Source organism: Misgurnus anguillicaudatus, chromosome 3, assembly GCF_027580225.2.
Source record: "Misgurnus anguillicaudatus chromosome 3, ASM2758022v2, whole genome shotgun sequence".
Lineage (NCBI taxonomy): Eukaryota > Metazoa > Chordata > Actinopteri > Cypriniformes > Cobitidae > Misgurnus > Misgurnus anguillicaudatus.
This window is the reverse complement of record NC_073339.2, coordinates 11,637,740-11,654,056: the sequence shown is the minus strand read 5'-3', so window position 1 is coordinate 11,654,056 and position 16,317 is coordinate 11,637,740. Positions and strand designations below refer to the sequence as shown.

The window sequence follows — 16,317 nt, the reverse complement described above, 5'->3', positions numbered from 1 at the left end:
CCTCTCACCTGCCATAGACCAGGGTGACGGGACCTTTCCTGGTTGTGTCTGCTGTGTAAAAAGCTTGGAGAGGTTCTCCTGGATGTCGGCTTTGCTATGGTTCTCCTCTTCACTGACTCGACTCATCCAAGCATGAGACGAGGGAGGAGTGGGAACTTTCCTCAAACCACCATCTCTCCACGCCGGTGACAGGCCCTCGTCTGGCCCCGACAACCTGGAGGAAAAAAGAGCCTGAAGCATCCTGTGGATGTTCGAATGACGCAAATTCATCGCTATGCTTTGATAGCATCACAAGGACTGTCAGAGAACAAATTACCTGGACTCTTGTAATTCCGTGGATGTCCTATCATGTGATGGTTGGGTGATGTCAGCCTCCAGGTCCTTTTGTTTCTGCCTCTGCTGTTTGTTGTGGATTTCTCTCAACTCCTGCAATGCATGATGGGACAGAGGAGGACAGGTAAGGGGAGTATAGGGGGTAATGGGGCTTGTTCTGCTAGCACTATCTCTCACATTGTGATATTCACAGGTGTTCCCTGCAAGCATTATCTGAAAAATTGTTTAAATTTTCACCTTTGTGTGGCACGCATAATACAATTTATATGTAACCATGAAAATAGGGCTGTTAAACGATTAATCGAATACAAAATAAAAGTCTGCATAATTTATGTGTGTGTACTGTGTATATATGAAGAGCTCAGTTCCAAAATGCAATAAATCCATTTTGACTAATTTAGGTAAAAATTTGTTTTCTATACCAAGAAAGTGACAAGATGAAAACCACTATTTTCTGAAAAATCATTTTGTTTTTAGACACATTATGTTTGTCAATACACCCTTGACTTGATGTTTTTTAAGTATATACATGAATGTTTGTGCATTTATATAAACGTAATGTGCACATATATTATGCAAACACAAACTTTAACTTTGTATACGATTAATTGTTTAAAAGCCCTACGGAAATCCCGAATGTATGGTCTTAATTCTAGACTACTTGATAGTTTGTGATACTTCAAATTATTTTATATTTAAATTACTACATATATTATTACTAAACATATAAAAGCTATAAGCCACTTTTTCTTATGCTATAGCACAAATACACTTTGTGCATGATCGACTATTAATTTACAGCCTTCCTTTGAGTATAAAAGACAAGTACCTAAACCAGTTATATCAGACACGTAACAAAGCTTATGTATTTTAAGTAAATCATTATGCTAAAATTGTACAATTGCAAAGCACAAGGCGAAAACCACACAGCGATTATGTTAATGATGCCAAGCTGCAATGCCTACTGGGTAACCTCACATGAATCACTAAAGCAGCGAGTTTGACAGGCAACACAGAGAAATCAAGATAAGCAGAAACAACCGTCAAAATGTGGTTGAGAAATTTCTAATTTCATTTTTCCGTTTCGAAAATAAATTCTACTGCAAGAATAAATTTGAGCATAAAAGTACTTGTTTTGTTGATATACAGTAGCTTCTTCTCTGGCATCAGTTTGTCAGTGTGGGAAATGATTAAAACAACATTTCTGTTCTATGTTGAATGTCACAAAAGCAAAATATTAGCCTAGTATAGCATTCAAGAAATCACTGCAAGCGGTTTGGTAAAAGAGGCAGATTCTAGAAAGATATAGAGGATTTAAAATACAAATACACACCAAAGCAGTGTAAGAGGGAGTAAATGTTAAGTTTTCACTAGACATGCAGTTTTTAATATGCTTGAGAAGTCACACAATGTAAATGTAAGACCTACTGTATATAAACTACCTGTGCATGTTTAAACATAAAAATGATAATGTAAATGAACAGGTTATGGGTAAAGATACAGCTAGATGAACGTTTCTGAACTTTCTTTGAGGTACAAACATAAATCCGAGTCTGTCTCATCTGTTTAAAATATGCTGTTATGGGCACCACTAGTTCTCCCTGGGAACAATTTTATTCCTTTTAAAACTCGGGTCAGATATAAAATGAAAAACTACACACACACAAAAAAATTAGTTGAATCCCTGTAATAAAAGTCTCCCGTAAAAGAAAATAATTAAATAACTATTTAGCAAAAAATTCTGAAATAATATAAGAAAAGATAAACCAATTATGTCCAGATTAATGCATAGAGTAGTTAGCTTCATTGACTTGCCGTAGATTGCTTCCTGAATCAACTGGCAGTACAGCATATGGCTTGAAGGGAAAGCAGCACAATCAACCTTATGCGTTGATTACACTGATCTAAGACCTGCTTTTAATTTTCAGAGGCCTTAACATAACATAGTGTCTACACTGGACATGTTTGCAACAATCAGATGACGGACGCCCCACCCATATTTCTAAAACACCGCATACTACGCAATCTTTACAAAAATCAGAAATTTATCATTTTTAATTTTTCAATACATTTGGTCCTTGTGATGTGGTTCTACTATCATGGTTTATTTTTCTAATCATTTTTTGTTTTGAATTGTATGTACGTTTTAGCAACACTAACATAATGCTTACAATTGTTTTTCTTGCTGTGTGCACACCGCCAGTGACTAGAAACGGCAGAACAACGCAATCTTGTTCATTTAAAAAAAGTAGCTTGACGTCTTCCAGGAACACGAGTGACAGTGACCGCTGGTGACAGGAAGTGGGTGTGTCCAGCTACACAATATTTGAGAACGGTTTAACGTTATGCAAATGACGGGCGACCTTCGGGAGCGACTACCAATGAGAGTGAAGCAGTGAAGTTAACGTTGTCCGTCTTTCTCATTTACTGAGAGAACCGTTAAGCACATTGAGTCTAAAATGTTCGTCTAAATTTTTTGAACTTTAAAAAAATACGTTGTATTGTTTTGCGATTTTTTCGCTACAGATTAATTAATACGCATTGGATACAGTGTGCGACTTTTTTAGGATAACTACTAAAATGAATAAACGCATACAAAATTTTCGGACTACAGTGTGCAAAAATGTTTACTAATTTGTTTTTAGTTGTTACTAGGACAACCAGAGTTAGGAACACCTCCCAACTGCCTCATTGAAAGAGACATAGTCGCTGGCGGTGTGCATGCAGCATTATAATACAATAGACGGTTTCAGCAGTAACAACATAAACAAGCAGCTTTCGTGGAACACACGTAACTTCCATTAAACGCCGCTAAGAAAAAATAACCACAAAGTCCTTTTAAAGTAGTTTTTTTATATAACAAGCTAAATAAACAACACGTAGATTACCCAGGATACCAAAACATTTGTTATTTCGACGAAGTATTTGTTCAAGAGTTCCGTTTAGAAACTAGTCAACAAACAGAAACTGGCAGTAAAGTTCCGAACGATTGCGTAATCGCGTCACCGCATGTGCGTCTGATAAAACCGTCTATAGCCAATACAAAGTCTGGGTTTATACCAACATATTTTTCTGTGAAATAAGAGATAAATTAAACATTTAAGTTTACTTGTACAGCCAATTGGCTGTTGACCGCCCTTGGCTGCGTTTATGCCGAGGTGACATAGTTTTGATGTTTCCAGTGTAGACACGCTGAAAGACAAACAGCCAAACTAGTCTTAGATCAGTGCAAAAACAGGGAATAGATTGCAACCGTCACAAGAAGGTTTGTAATAGGTACAGCGCTGCCTTTGATGAGCTTCACAAAGGAAGCTCGAGTAGATGCAGTGAGACAGAGGGCAACAGTGCACGTTGAGGGTAAAAACAAAGGTCACGGGGGAGAGGTAGGGATGACCTGGAAGTAGAAGTCTATATGCTTCAAACAGGCCAGCAGTGCTGTGAGACAGTCCAACAGCACCTCGTCCACAGAGCTCCCTGACTGTAAAAAACACAAAGCGACCCAAACGGTGAGGGGTCAAAGTTCAAACCACCACCCATCATTATCATCATGATTGTGAGTTTAGCTCTACACAATGCAGAGTACGGAGCAGACGGCCTTTGAACCCAAGCAGAATAGTGAAGCCAATTCTTTCCTTTTTTTAACATTGTAAGCTACAGGCTTTCTAAAGGCTCATAGTTTAGTAAAGGAAAACAGTCAAAGATGAGACACAACTGTAAGCGTGCTACTCTAACTTTCCCTCGTAAAGGGCAGCAGAGAGCACAGTGTGGTGAGTAGGGGGTTTTAGTCTGGTGGTGGTAGTTTTCTGGAGGGGTAACCCAAAAGCAATTTCGTGTCGTCTACCTGTAGCCCCCTCTGCTCTTCAAATAGTAGCTCTGATTGCAGGTTCTCCATCTTGGCAGCATGGGTCTGATAGAACAGTCCCAAAGACTGTACCACCACGAAGGGTGAAGCAGGGGAACACGGATAAGCCAGAACAAAGAGGGCCAGCCAAGCCGTATAAACACGGTGGATGGGACAGGAAGGGGTCGTCAGGATGAGTGGAGGATGAGGAAGGTGAGGAAGACAAGGTAAGAGAGTAAGCAGTAGGCAGATACAAAGAGTTATGCGTCTTATTTGTGTCCAATTGGTTTATATTGCATGTATTCAGGGTCCAAACTTAACATTCTGCAGGTTCTGGTATACCTGCCAATTGGGAGTAAACTGTATTTATGCATGTAAACTGCAGGGTTTCCCGCAGCACTTTACAGTTCGGGTGGCCCGCCTAAGCTGGGAAACCCTACCGCCTTAACTAGGTCGTTCAAAAAAAAAAATTGCTGCAAAAAAGGCCGTCAAGTGCATCTCAGAAAATAGCGCGAGCGCGCTTTACATCGCGAGCGAGGGCTTCACAAGACGTGGTCCGTCATGTCTGGAGGATAGCCAGTTGAAAAAACTTGTGTCCATGAGAACTGTAAGTGGACTTATTTTGGGTTTATTTAAGCCTGTTATTGTATTAGTTTATAGTTCTTGCAAATTTAAAGTAAGTTAGCAGGTGATTTTGTTGTTTGAGCAACCTGCTAACTAGGTTTCACGTGCCTGTTGATTCGATATAATTGTTGAGCGCTCTTGCTCAAGTAATTTATGAGCATTATTTACATGCTACAGTAGTTACACTCCTTTAAGATAATGTAGTTAATAGTGGGAAATAATCTGTTTTTACAGTTTTTGTGCTATCTATCATCGTTCGCCAGACGTTCTACAACATCAGCTTTAGTTTTTGTTTATTAACCATTTAGTTTAACTTCATCACGCAGCTATTACCGTTAGAGGTAAAACATTTAATTCATTAAAAATCTAGTATGTGTTCATTTTCTGTCATAGTTTCTTCATAATTAAGTTTTATTTGAGTGTTTTAAATAAAAATATTTTAATTATCATCATAACGCGTACGTCCCGTCCCTTTGATTGCCACGGCCCCCAGCCCCGCCCAACCTTAACTAACAAATTTTCTGCGGGCAACCCTGAACTGTACGCACTTTCTCCAGTGTTAGTTTATTAGACAGCCGGTGACGTGTCATGTACGCATAGCATCTCAATTAAACCTGTCGCAATAACAGGAATCATGATTATGTTCCCCATATTTCTGTTTCAATGGCCCCTTTCAGACCGCCAACGACTAGCAGTGACATGATGTCATTCATTTCAATGTAAGCTTGGCGACCCCCAGCGACACGAGTGACAGTGACCATTGGTGACAGGAAGTGGGCGTGCCCAGCGATGCAACAAATCAAATCATAAGCAAATTCTGGGACCGAATACCAATGAGAGTAAAGCAGTGGAGTTTAAATCATTGGTCTCTCATATCAGTTAATGAAGTCGGCATACTCATCTGATTATGACAAACAGAATTTGGAACGCCTCCCAACAACCTTTTTGAAAGAGACAACAGCGAAAAAGCAGCTGTTGGCCTAAACAGGACATACGGAACTGTACGTTCACACTGCCGCCGGCGAGAATGTTAAAAAAAACTCTGGCTGCCCTGCCAAAGACGCTATAGAAAAAAGTGTAGTAGACGCTGACGCACAAATGAATTCTCTGGAATCCTCTCAAGCGGATTGGTTGCTGGACGCCAAACCGCGTCATAGCTCATTACCATAGAGTTGAGCTAATTTCAACTATCCTCGGCGCACCGCTGGCTCTTATTGAAAATTAATGACTTCCGGCCTCTTTGACGCTCTTGCCAGTGGCAGTGTCAATGCACAGTAATGTGTCAAAATGTAGTTGTACAGCTATAATATAAAACATTCATTAATTGGAAAAAAGTTTGTGATTCATTTTTTATTAAATAAATACATGTGTTTGGTGGAAGGTGAGAATAAGAGCCAATCAACGTAGTATGATGAACTCGCCAAAACAAACTTATTTTACTAATATTTAGCAGATGTTAATTTCGGACCCTGTGAGTACCTATGTATAGAAAGCCAATAATGTCTCGAAATTCACTAATAAAAAGCAGAAAGCTCACTTTACTGTCTCTATTATTTTCTCTTTCATACAAAATAAAAAAAAAAAAGAAAAAGTGAAACCAATTAAGAAAAAAACCAAAGTAAAAAGCATCGTAGATGAAACCCTAAAGCCGCCTTTGTGAGTTTGGACACTTCGTGGATTCAGTACCTTCAGCTGTGTGTTGAACGCATCTATCTCAAGTAGTTTGGAGCGCGTCTCCTTCTCCACAGTGTCCAGCTGTTCTTTTAGCTGCTGTTTGGTTGACTCTTTCATTTCTATAGCTCTCTGAAGACCGGACAGAGAGTCTCCTACACAGCAAAGATAAACACAATTATAGATTATATTATAGATCAATTAAACAATTGTGAAAGCGCTATATAAAATAAAAAAATAAACTAAATTAACCAATCTGCATGCATGTAGGGCATCTTCACTTAAACTAGCTGCATTTACACTGACAATTGTAATCGGTTTAAATGTTCAATCAGAATGAAAATGCTCCATGTAAATATCTCAATCAGAATAAAAGAGCCAAACCGATTAAAAATCTAATCGGCTTAAGTAGGGTGGTTTATACCTTTTGTAATCCACTCAAAAGGACATGTAAACACTTAATCTGATTGATAACTGAACGTGGGACGCTCTGCACATGTGCAATGACGTATATTGTGTATGACGCAAGGATCTCCATCTAGTGCGTAAGAAGCAATGTAATATTTCTATAAAACAAAAACAATACTGAATACATGTAATAGTTTAATATGTTTATTATGGTTTGTTCATATAACTTACAATGTGTCGAATGAGAAAGAGGCTGCTTCGGACCGTGTGAAGCTTGATGTGCCGCCATAAAAACTCAATTAAAATTGCCGTTTTAAAAAACCTCACACCAGAGGGACAGTCGTGACATTTTAAACCATCACAGGGAAAGGTTAACCGGCCAGCTATTGAAACGATCGTCTCGCACAAAAAAATATCGGAATACGTCACATCACTTACTTCCACGTTTGAAAATAAGGTGTATACACAGTCAACATATAATCTTGACCTCCAGCTTATGATCATTAAATAAATATATAGAAATATCTTGACCCCAAGTCACAATCTTATGTGACCCTGGACCACAAAGCTAGTCTTTAAGGCGACATTTCACTTTTTTAAGATGTAAAATAACTCTTTGGTGTCAATAGAGTACATATGCAAAGTTTTAACTCAAAATACCATATAGATAATTTATTATACCATGATAAAATTGACACTTTGTAGGTGTGAGCAAAAATGTGCAGTTTTTGGGTGTTTCCTTTAAAATGCAAATGAGCTGATCTCTGCACTAAATGGCAGTGCCGTGGTTGGAAAGTGCAGATCAAGGGGAGGTATTATCCCCTTATGACATCACAAGGATAGCCAAATTTCAATTACCTATTTTTTCACATGCTTGCAGATAATGGTTTACCAAAACTAAGTTACTGGGTTGATCTTTTTCACATTTTCTAGGTTAATAGATGCACTGAGGACCCAATTATAGCAGTTAAACATGGAAAAAGTCAGATTTTTATGATATGCAGGGCTCAACGTAAATAATTTTTTATACCGTTTGGGCAAGTGACACTACTTTTTACTGGCCCGAAAATCTCTCATGCTTGCCCCGGGCCATCCCTTATGTTAAGCCCTGATATGTCACCTTTAAGTAGCACAGGGCAGGCATATTTGAAGCAAAAGCCAACAATACATTGTATGGGTCAAAATTATCGATTTTTCTTTTACATAATATATCAATGATTTTTGGCATAAAGATCATGTTCCATTAAGATATTTTGTACATTTCCTACCGTAAATATATCAAAACTTTTTTTTAGTGGATGCATTTGCTAATGAATTTATTTGGAAAACTTTAAAAGGATTTTTTGCACTTTCAGATTCCAGATTTTCCAATAGTATCTCAGCCAACTATTGTCCTGTCCTAACAAACCATTCAACAATGGAAAGCTTATTTATTCAGCTTTCAAATGCAGATGATGATCTCAATATCAAAAAATGTACCCTTATGACTGGTTTTGTGGTCCAGTGTCGCATATTTGGTAAAACCAAACTTTTACAGAGTAAAGCTTAAACCTAATGATTTAGGCAACTGTGAAAAGTTAAACTGTAGTTTGGCTTGCTTACAGTTTTTCTTTGCACGTTGTTTTGTGAAATTGTGAAAGCTGCAATACAAACCTGCAAGCACCTGTCAGCTATACCAATAACAGTGATTCATTTGTGTTTTTAAGCATTAATAAACGCTTTGTGGGTGCGTTGAGGGCAAGGACTTTAAACACACCTTAAGTTGTGTGTCCTTAATTTCAAGCTCTTTGCAAAACATAGGCATGATAGGCTGATTGTCTACTTTAATCTCAGCGACTTATCCCAGTAACCCACTGAAGCAATAACAAATAAGGACAAAACACAAAACCCCAGATAGTGCACCCTTGGGGTCCATTTATACATAATCTTGCATGTCACAATATCTAGATGCAGTTCAGTTAGATGCAGTGCAGATTCTTGCAAATCTTAAAACCACTGGTGGATATCTAAAGCAGTGGTAAGGAAATGTGTCTTACTGTGCAGACTGTTCTGCTGAACCTGCTTCAGCTGGTCATTCAGACATTGTTTATCAGGAATCAACCGACTCAACCACTGCTGAGACTCCTGAAAGACACGCAATAACAGAATGAGAAAGAGAAAACATTTAGGTACTCAACTTACAGATAATATCTCAATGAGAATGTGTATGAGAAACACAAACCTGCAGCTGCTGTTGCAGGCTGGTGATCTCAGCGATGCGCAGCTCTCGCGTCTTATTGGTGCTCTCGATCTCGTGTCTCTGAGTCGAGAGACGGAAACGGATGTCCTGCAGTTTACCCTCCAACTGAGACTTTTTATCATTCTACAAAAAGAGAAGAGATGCTATCCAATTCAGCATCAGCAACACCTTTCAGTATTATTTGATACAGTCTCAGGTTATATTACTTCTGAAATATGACCATGTTTATATAAACCTTTATATTAAAAACAAATCAAGCTAATAAGAATAAGAGGTCAGTTTGTGAGGTGGGAAACTCGTACCAGAGCCTCCAGTTCAAATTCCAGCGTTTTCTTGCGGGCTTTAAGCAGGACGATGTTCTCCTGCTCCCGGTTTCTCTGGGTGAGCAACTCTTGTCTGCGCGTCCGCTCCCATTCTAACTGCCGCTGACGCTCCAACTCCCGTTTAGCAGCCTTTAAAATCAAAATTACGATTGGGTGATTTTCGCGAAATTAGACTTACGAGGTGTCATGAAACATTTTGATAAAAAAAGTAAATACAAAGTAAGAGTATCAAAATAATAAACATATAGTTACAAACATCTCTTCATGTTCTATTTTGCACATGACATCATACAAAGCAAGTTTGTTGTTTTTTCCACATTTAAGGGGAAAATTTTCATTACCGCAATGTGTCCATGACTGGATTTGGGTTTTTTGACATGGAAATATTTATAATTAAAATATCTAAAAAATAAAAAGCTTCAGTGCATGTTATACTATAAACATTTACAGTAAAGAAACATGTGGTATTTAATGATCATTGGTAAATCTAAGAGACAATGATAAGGAATATAAATGTGTTCAAGAAAAAAATTCTCATCCTCCACAACAATTTTCAATTATTGTTTAAAAAAATAATTTTTGGAAGGGATGGCTACCAGGTAAGCAGTTCTTATTTTTTCTTTCCAGATAAAAATTAAAATTTTGTTCGTCATAGTACCTAGACAACTTTTTAGTTCTCATTACTGAAACATGAGTTTGTAAATGCATATATTTAATGTAATATCATGTTGCGGTAATGATAATTTTTGATAATGATAATCTAAAAAATTTAAATAATTCTATAGGAAATATTTTTTAAATCCTCTAAAAATAATGATTATAGTAAATGCAGACCTAAATCTTATATGTGCAAAAAACAAAAATTGGCTTCAAAGGCTTTTTAAAAAAATCTGATGCTGGACCCCCTCTAATTCTGGATTTCATGAGAATCACCCGATAATTTTAGTGCAAGGAAAGCTGAACCAAAAACGTCCTTGTAAACAAAGCATTCTGGGTTAAACAAGTTACCTCCATCATGCTTATTTGTATCAACTACCATAGACAATAACTGCAGTAACATGCTTCCAAAAACACAAGGCTTTTCGGAACGGGCAATAAGCAGAAATGGCCAGTTTGTATTTTTATTAAAAATGATTGTTGAATAATGAATGTCTTGTGTTCAATCAAAATAATCTGATTGACTAAAGAAATCTGACCATGGCCACATTTTTGTTTGCATTTCAGTATAGGTGCTTACTGCTTAGTGATGTCACAAAGTCATCCAATAACTTGTCATCTCATTTAACCTGGACCGTTCCTGTATTTCTCCTCACCTCTCGTCTCTCGATCTCCTTGCGTCTCTCCTCCTCCCTCTGTCTCTCCAGCTCCCTCTGTCTCTCCAGCTGTCTGTCCAACTCCTGCTGTCTGCGTCTCTCCTGTTCCAGACGCTCCCGCTCCTTTCTCTCCTGCTCCTCTTTCTCCAGCGCCGCCAGCCTCTCCTGCTCCTTCCTCTGCTGCTCTAGAAGAGCCTGCCGGCGTTTCTCCAGCTCCAGGTTTCCACGCTCAAAATTCTCGCGTTTCTTATCCTCGAACGTGACTGCGAGGTGGCAGGGAGATGAGTTTAAGACATGCAATGCTTAAGTGTAGCAGTTGCCAAGCAACTGTATGAAAAATATCAACCCTTATGTTCTCTGTGCTAGATTAAAAATGTTTTAGCAGATAGGATGATGTGAATTTTCTTTAGGTTAATGTTTAGGATTGATCCCGGACCTGGAAGTTTTTTCTCTTGCTCTTTCTCCTCTTCCTCCCCCGGCTCCTCCTGGGCCCTCGGGTCTATAGTGTGCATGCTGGTCATAGACACTCCGCTACCAGAACGTACCCGTCTGCATTACAGAATATCAAGCAAAAATCTGGATAAACAAGAAATCTCTAAAAAAAAAAAACTGTATTAAGTGTGTGGGATTGGTGGGGTGTCTTACCTAAATGTTGGAGGTATAAAGTCAGGAGCCAGTAAAGGAGGGAGGGGCAGACCGGACATGGCCATGTCAATCAAGTGCATGGCCAGAATAAATTCCTCTGCCGTCAACTTCCCATCCTGGTCTATGTCTGACAGGTTCCTATGTTAAAAGAGAGGCAGAGCATGTTAGAAAGTCAGAGGGAAAATAAAAAACGGCATGTTTGAAATAAAAAACAACAATCAAACACTAACTCTAAATGTTCACACTGATACACAAATTTCTTAAGCCCTTTTCACACAGACACAAATGCATCCGGGATTTGTCCGGGATAGTTTGATTTTTGGTTCACAGGATTCCCACACCTTAGTTAACTTCAAATTTCAATTACTTTCCAGGTGCACATCCCCCTCAAATTCAAGGACTAAATGTGGAGACACATTTCGAGTAAGAGCAAGGTTACATCGTGTTACATTTTAAGATATATGGTTACAGTTTCCTTTTGAGGGAACTCGCGCTGCGTCACTGCGGTGACACTTTGGGGACGCCTCCAGGTGCGTCTGAATGTGTATATCAAATTCAACAAATGGTGAGACTTAATGACAAAGACATGGTGATGCAGGAGCCAGAAAGTATATCGCACATATGAAATATTGCCAAAGACGGTGTTACAGGGACGCAGGAAGTATGTCGAGAGACACAGCGTCTCGTTCCCTTTTCAGGGAACAACAGTGACATACATAACCAGAGTCGTTTTCATGTGTCAAACACAACATTTTGGTATGAATCAACATTCGCATACAGAAGATATAAATATTTAAAGTGAACAGTTTAGCACGTGTGCTTAAAAAGACTAGAATTTTTAGGATATTATCCTACACTGCAGAAAACTTCTTGCATAAAATAGATTCAAACACTTTCAATGACCTATATCCATGTATGTATATTTTCAAAAACTTCCCAGGGCCTTGAATGTTTTTCTTCAAATTCACAAACTTTCAAGGATTTCAAGGACCCTGGGTTCATTAACACTGCCAATAATTTTTCGGAATCTGTGCGTGCATTCACACAGATGCCAGAAAGATCCTGTAAAGACACATGACATGTTAAAAGTCCTGCCTTGGTAGTTTTTTTCTCAGCAGCATCTGAATTTTGCTTATTATCCATGATATCTCTTTCCAGAAACTACGTGCGTGCATTTTTGTTTATGATAAGATTAGAAAGGACCGTGTGACGTGCTATTCTAGTATGCTGCTGAATGATCCCAGCTTCAGCGCAGATAGTGACAAGCTCCCTCCAGTTTCAATTCAGTTTGCACATTTCTCATCTTGAATGTTAACCTACATGTAAATCGAGCTAAACCATAACTTCATGTTGTGATGACATGCTCCTCACTAACGGCATGCCCCTTACAACACTGTTTCTGGTCTTTCCAGTAATGTTACTAGGTCCTCTTTATGGGAGCGATCCCAGAGCATTTACGGGATGCGTTTGTGTTCACACAAAAACCTCTCTGCCAATTCTATGGAAATGTTCTGGGACCAAAGTGCCTTGTGAAAGGGGCTTAGAGTTTTGTTGGGGTGTTAAATGACAAAGTAAACACAATAGGATTGATGTTGGGTCCTCACCAGATGGTGGCCAGCTGTCCCTGTGGTAGACTGGACTGCATAAGAATTGTTCTGGCCTGTGGACCTGTTGTGGGAAAACAGAGAGAAAAAACAGAAGTGAAAAAAGTCTGAGTACTGAGTCAGCAGCCTGTGTTTCCTCTTAACATTACTGAATAATCACTGTCAGGCATCCCAAGTAAGCACCCTAAAGTAAATGTAACAGGTTTGGCTTTTCAGTTAACTTGAATTTCACAATGCTACACCAAACAATGACATATTAGTAAAATCTGTGCTTAAAACTTTTGTCAACTACCCACAATCACTCTCCAAACTGTTGTAACAGTTATCTAGCGACTATTGAGTGTTTTAGCATGTGTCCTGGGTGGTTGTTTAGTGTCCTGAATCAAACAAGACCACCCCTCAAGTGTCTAAGACTCGAGCCCCACCTTTCGCACAGGCTTATATTTGATGTCCTGTTAGGACATGGTGCAAGGTGTCTGTTATAGATGCTCTGTCTGATGGATGTCATACCTGTGAGATATCCGCTCATCATTTTGTCGTGGCTGTTGAACAGCTGGCGATACTTAAGTCGAGAGGACTGAGGCACAGCCCAGTCGGTGGGCGGTGGAGCTGCCGGAGCACTAAAGAAAGAGAAAGAGAGATAATGTGTCTGCAATCCATCTCTCAAGTATCTGTGAATGTTGCAGGAATTGAGTGCATGTGTTTACCTAGGTGCCTCCACAGACTGGCCTTTCTGTAGTTTGATGCTGGAACGGTTGAACGAAGCAGTTTTGTTGAGTGCAGCAGCTGAGATACAAAGACACAAAGTAAACAATCTGTGTAAGGTCTAAATAAGCCATGCGTGTTTGGTCTTTACCTGAATGGGAAAGTCCAGGTATGGGTTGTATCATAGCAGGTGCACCATTTGCCAGAGATGATACCGGAGGGGTCACAGATGCTACCAACGGAGGAGACACGCCCACTCCTCCTGGCACCCCCACAGGCAGGGGTGGCAAGGGCATTGACGGTGGCAGGCCTGGTATTGGTCCCATACTGGGCATCCCTGGAATTCAGAAATTACAGGTTAACGTTCAGCAGTGTGGTTTAGTCTTATAGTCCAGGACTAAAACCTTTCTTTCTTAATCAAGACATTATTATGTGAAAATGGGTGCTCACCGAAAGGGGGCTGTGGTGGTATGGAGAGCGGCTGCTGCTTCATGGAGGGGGGCAACGATGGGGGGAGTGGGTGACCCTGTAGCTTAAGCTTAATCAGCTTCATGGCGATTGAAAATTCGTGCATGTCCATCTTCCCGTCGTTGTTCATGTCGGCTAGAGCCCTGTGAAACGGTGCACAACTTGAATGATATTTCTTAATGTAATTATATATCAAAAAACATTTTATTGTCTGTTATTATACAAAGTGCTACACAATCATTTCCAGTACACAGCCAAGAGCAGTAAGCTGCAATATTAAGCATTGATTAATGAACAGTAGCACATACTGGATTATGAAAGCAGTCTGGATTATATAGTGGAGTAGATTATAAAGGAATTGTGTACCATATTTGGGCCAAGATGGGAGCAGGTAAACCTGACTGTAGAAAGAAATTCCTAGCCTGGTCACCTAGGAGAAAGACAAAGTGAGAGAGTGGCTAAATGTCAAATATCAAATCTCACAAAACAAAAGTAATGCTCTAAAAGGAACAATGTGTAAAAATAGATTTACACTAAAAAAACTGTAATTGTTTTATTATTCTTGTAAGACACTGGGTTACGTTATCTATTTAAACTGCACTGTCTTCAATCATGCGGGGCTTACTGACCACACTTGAATGACACAGAAACAGAAGTGCTGGCATCTGTGCACAGCGGTTCTGTCAGTTACAGCTTGCATAAGTACAAAAAGCTGAGTCAGTCTGTTATCTAACCCATTAAACAGGCTTCCTGCCTTTACGACAGTCGTTTCTGATATATGCAACAAAACGTTAGATCCTATTTTCTTAACTCATTCACCGCCTGCCTTATTTCGAAAAGTTGCACAAAATGCATTCTAGGAAAATGTTCTTCTATAAATATATATACATACAAATATATCAAATGAAAGAACAAACCCTCTGCTTTCAAACAAACAATAAACAAACAAACCAGAAAAAAAAAACGTTTCATCCTATTTATATTTTTTCTCTGCTTATGAACTAGGGATGGGCGATATGCATATGATTGTCATGCGCATCTCGTCAGTGAAGCCGGTTCCGTGATTAGAAGTAAATCGCCATCAGCTGCTTTCAGATGGAGCGGCATTTACTACACAGAGCCGTAGTTCACTGACAATCGGGGCAATTTTGCATTTATAATCACAAACGTATCGCCAGAGATATGCATGTGATATGGCTTAGCTTGTCAGTGAACTACGGCTTTGTGTAGTAAATGCCGCTCCATCTGAAAGCAGCTGAAGGCGATTTACTTTTAATCAAGGAACCGGCTTCACTGACGAGATGATATCGCATGCAAATTATCGCCCATCCCTATTACAAACTCTAAACTTCTAGGGATCGACCGATTTGTTTTTTTTTGTGCCGATGCCGATTTTTTTCCATCAGCTTTAGCCGATGACCGATACAGGCTGCCGATTTTCTTTAGCCGATATTTGGAGCCGATACTGCTTTTTCTCATTCAGTTTATATCATAAAAATGACACAATGATAAAACCAAATGTTACAGCTCTTAATTTAAAAAAGGAACATTTATTGAACTACATTTAACAAATAGTAAGGTGAGGTAGAACAAGTAAGAAAATTCAGTGCTGCTTAAAATATATAAATAAAATAATAATTACACCATTGCACACAGTAGCAACAACCAAGCAGCATAACAAGGGGAACACTTTACTTTATCCATGAAAGTAACCAACTATTTACAAACTATTTAATGCTTAGGTCTAAGTTTTAGTGCACTTAACTTAATCTCTTGTAGAGCAAATGTCTTTAATAAGAAGACAAGGAAAATGTAAACAGCAATACTGATCAAAAAACAACTTAAAAAGAATTCTGAATAACATGCCAATTGCCCCACTTCTGTACCTCACACACCCTCTTGCCCTATAATAAATGCGAGGGATAGTTAGTTTGCCTCAGCTCGCTTAAAACGCATAAAACTGAACAAATACATGAGGATTTGTGTACGGACTTCGACAGATAGTAGAGCGCGTGCACGTGGGAGAGGTGCAGTGAGACATGGATGAGAGAGTGCATGTATCTTTGCGCTCCCAGTGAACAGAAATGTTGACAAAACTTACAAAACAACACTTCTCCGGTCACATAAAAGTCATGTGGGAACT

The 16,317-nt window shown here is 39.1% G+C and overlaps 1 protein-coding gene across 9 annotated transcripts in view; it reads right to left on the bottom strand.

Moving 5' to 3' along the window:
- The window catches only part of itsn1 (intersectin 1 (SH3 domain protein)), a 68,497-nt gene that overhangs the window by 29,099 nt on the left and 23,081 nt on the right, over positions 1-16,317 (bottom strand). For 3 of the 9 annotated variants that reach the window (XM_055204602.2, XM_055204603.2, XM_073861155.1), the window contains exons 4-20: positions 14,541-14,604; positions 14,157-14,317; positions 13,858-14,043; positions 13,709-13,787; positions 13,512-13,621; positions 13,002-13,065; positions 11,398-11,535; positions 11,189-11,301; positions 10,753-11,015; positions 9,419-9,568; positions 9,099-9,239; positions 8,914-9,001; positions 6,485-6,624; positions 4,175-4,261; positions 3,728-3,811; positions 317-426; positions 9-214 (exon numbers count right to left, since the gene is read on the bottom strand). In XM_055204602.2, coding sequence (XP_055060577.2) covers positions 9-214; positions 317-426; positions 3,728-3,811; positions 4,175-4,261; positions 6,485-6,624; positions 8,914-9,001; positions 9,099-9,239; positions 9,419-9,568; positions 10,753-11,015; positions 11,189-11,301; positions 11,398-11,535; positions 13,002-13,065; positions 13,512-13,621; positions 13,709-13,787; positions 13,858-14,043; positions 14,157-14,317; positions 14,541-14,604 — 2,184 coding nt within the window. The remainder of the gene's footprint in view (positions 1-8; positions 215-316; positions 427-3,727; positions 3,812-4,174; positions 4,262-6,484; positions 6,625-8,913; positions 9,002-9,098; positions 9,240-9,418; positions 9,569-10,752; positions 11,016-11,188; positions 11,302-11,397; positions 11,536-13,001; positions 13,066-13,511; positions 13,622-13,708; positions 13,788-13,857; positions 14,044-14,156; positions 14,318-14,540; positions 14,605-16,317) is intronic. The other 6 variants (XM_055204605.2, XM_055204607.2, XM_055204606.2 and 3 more) reach the window with 3 other exon arrangements.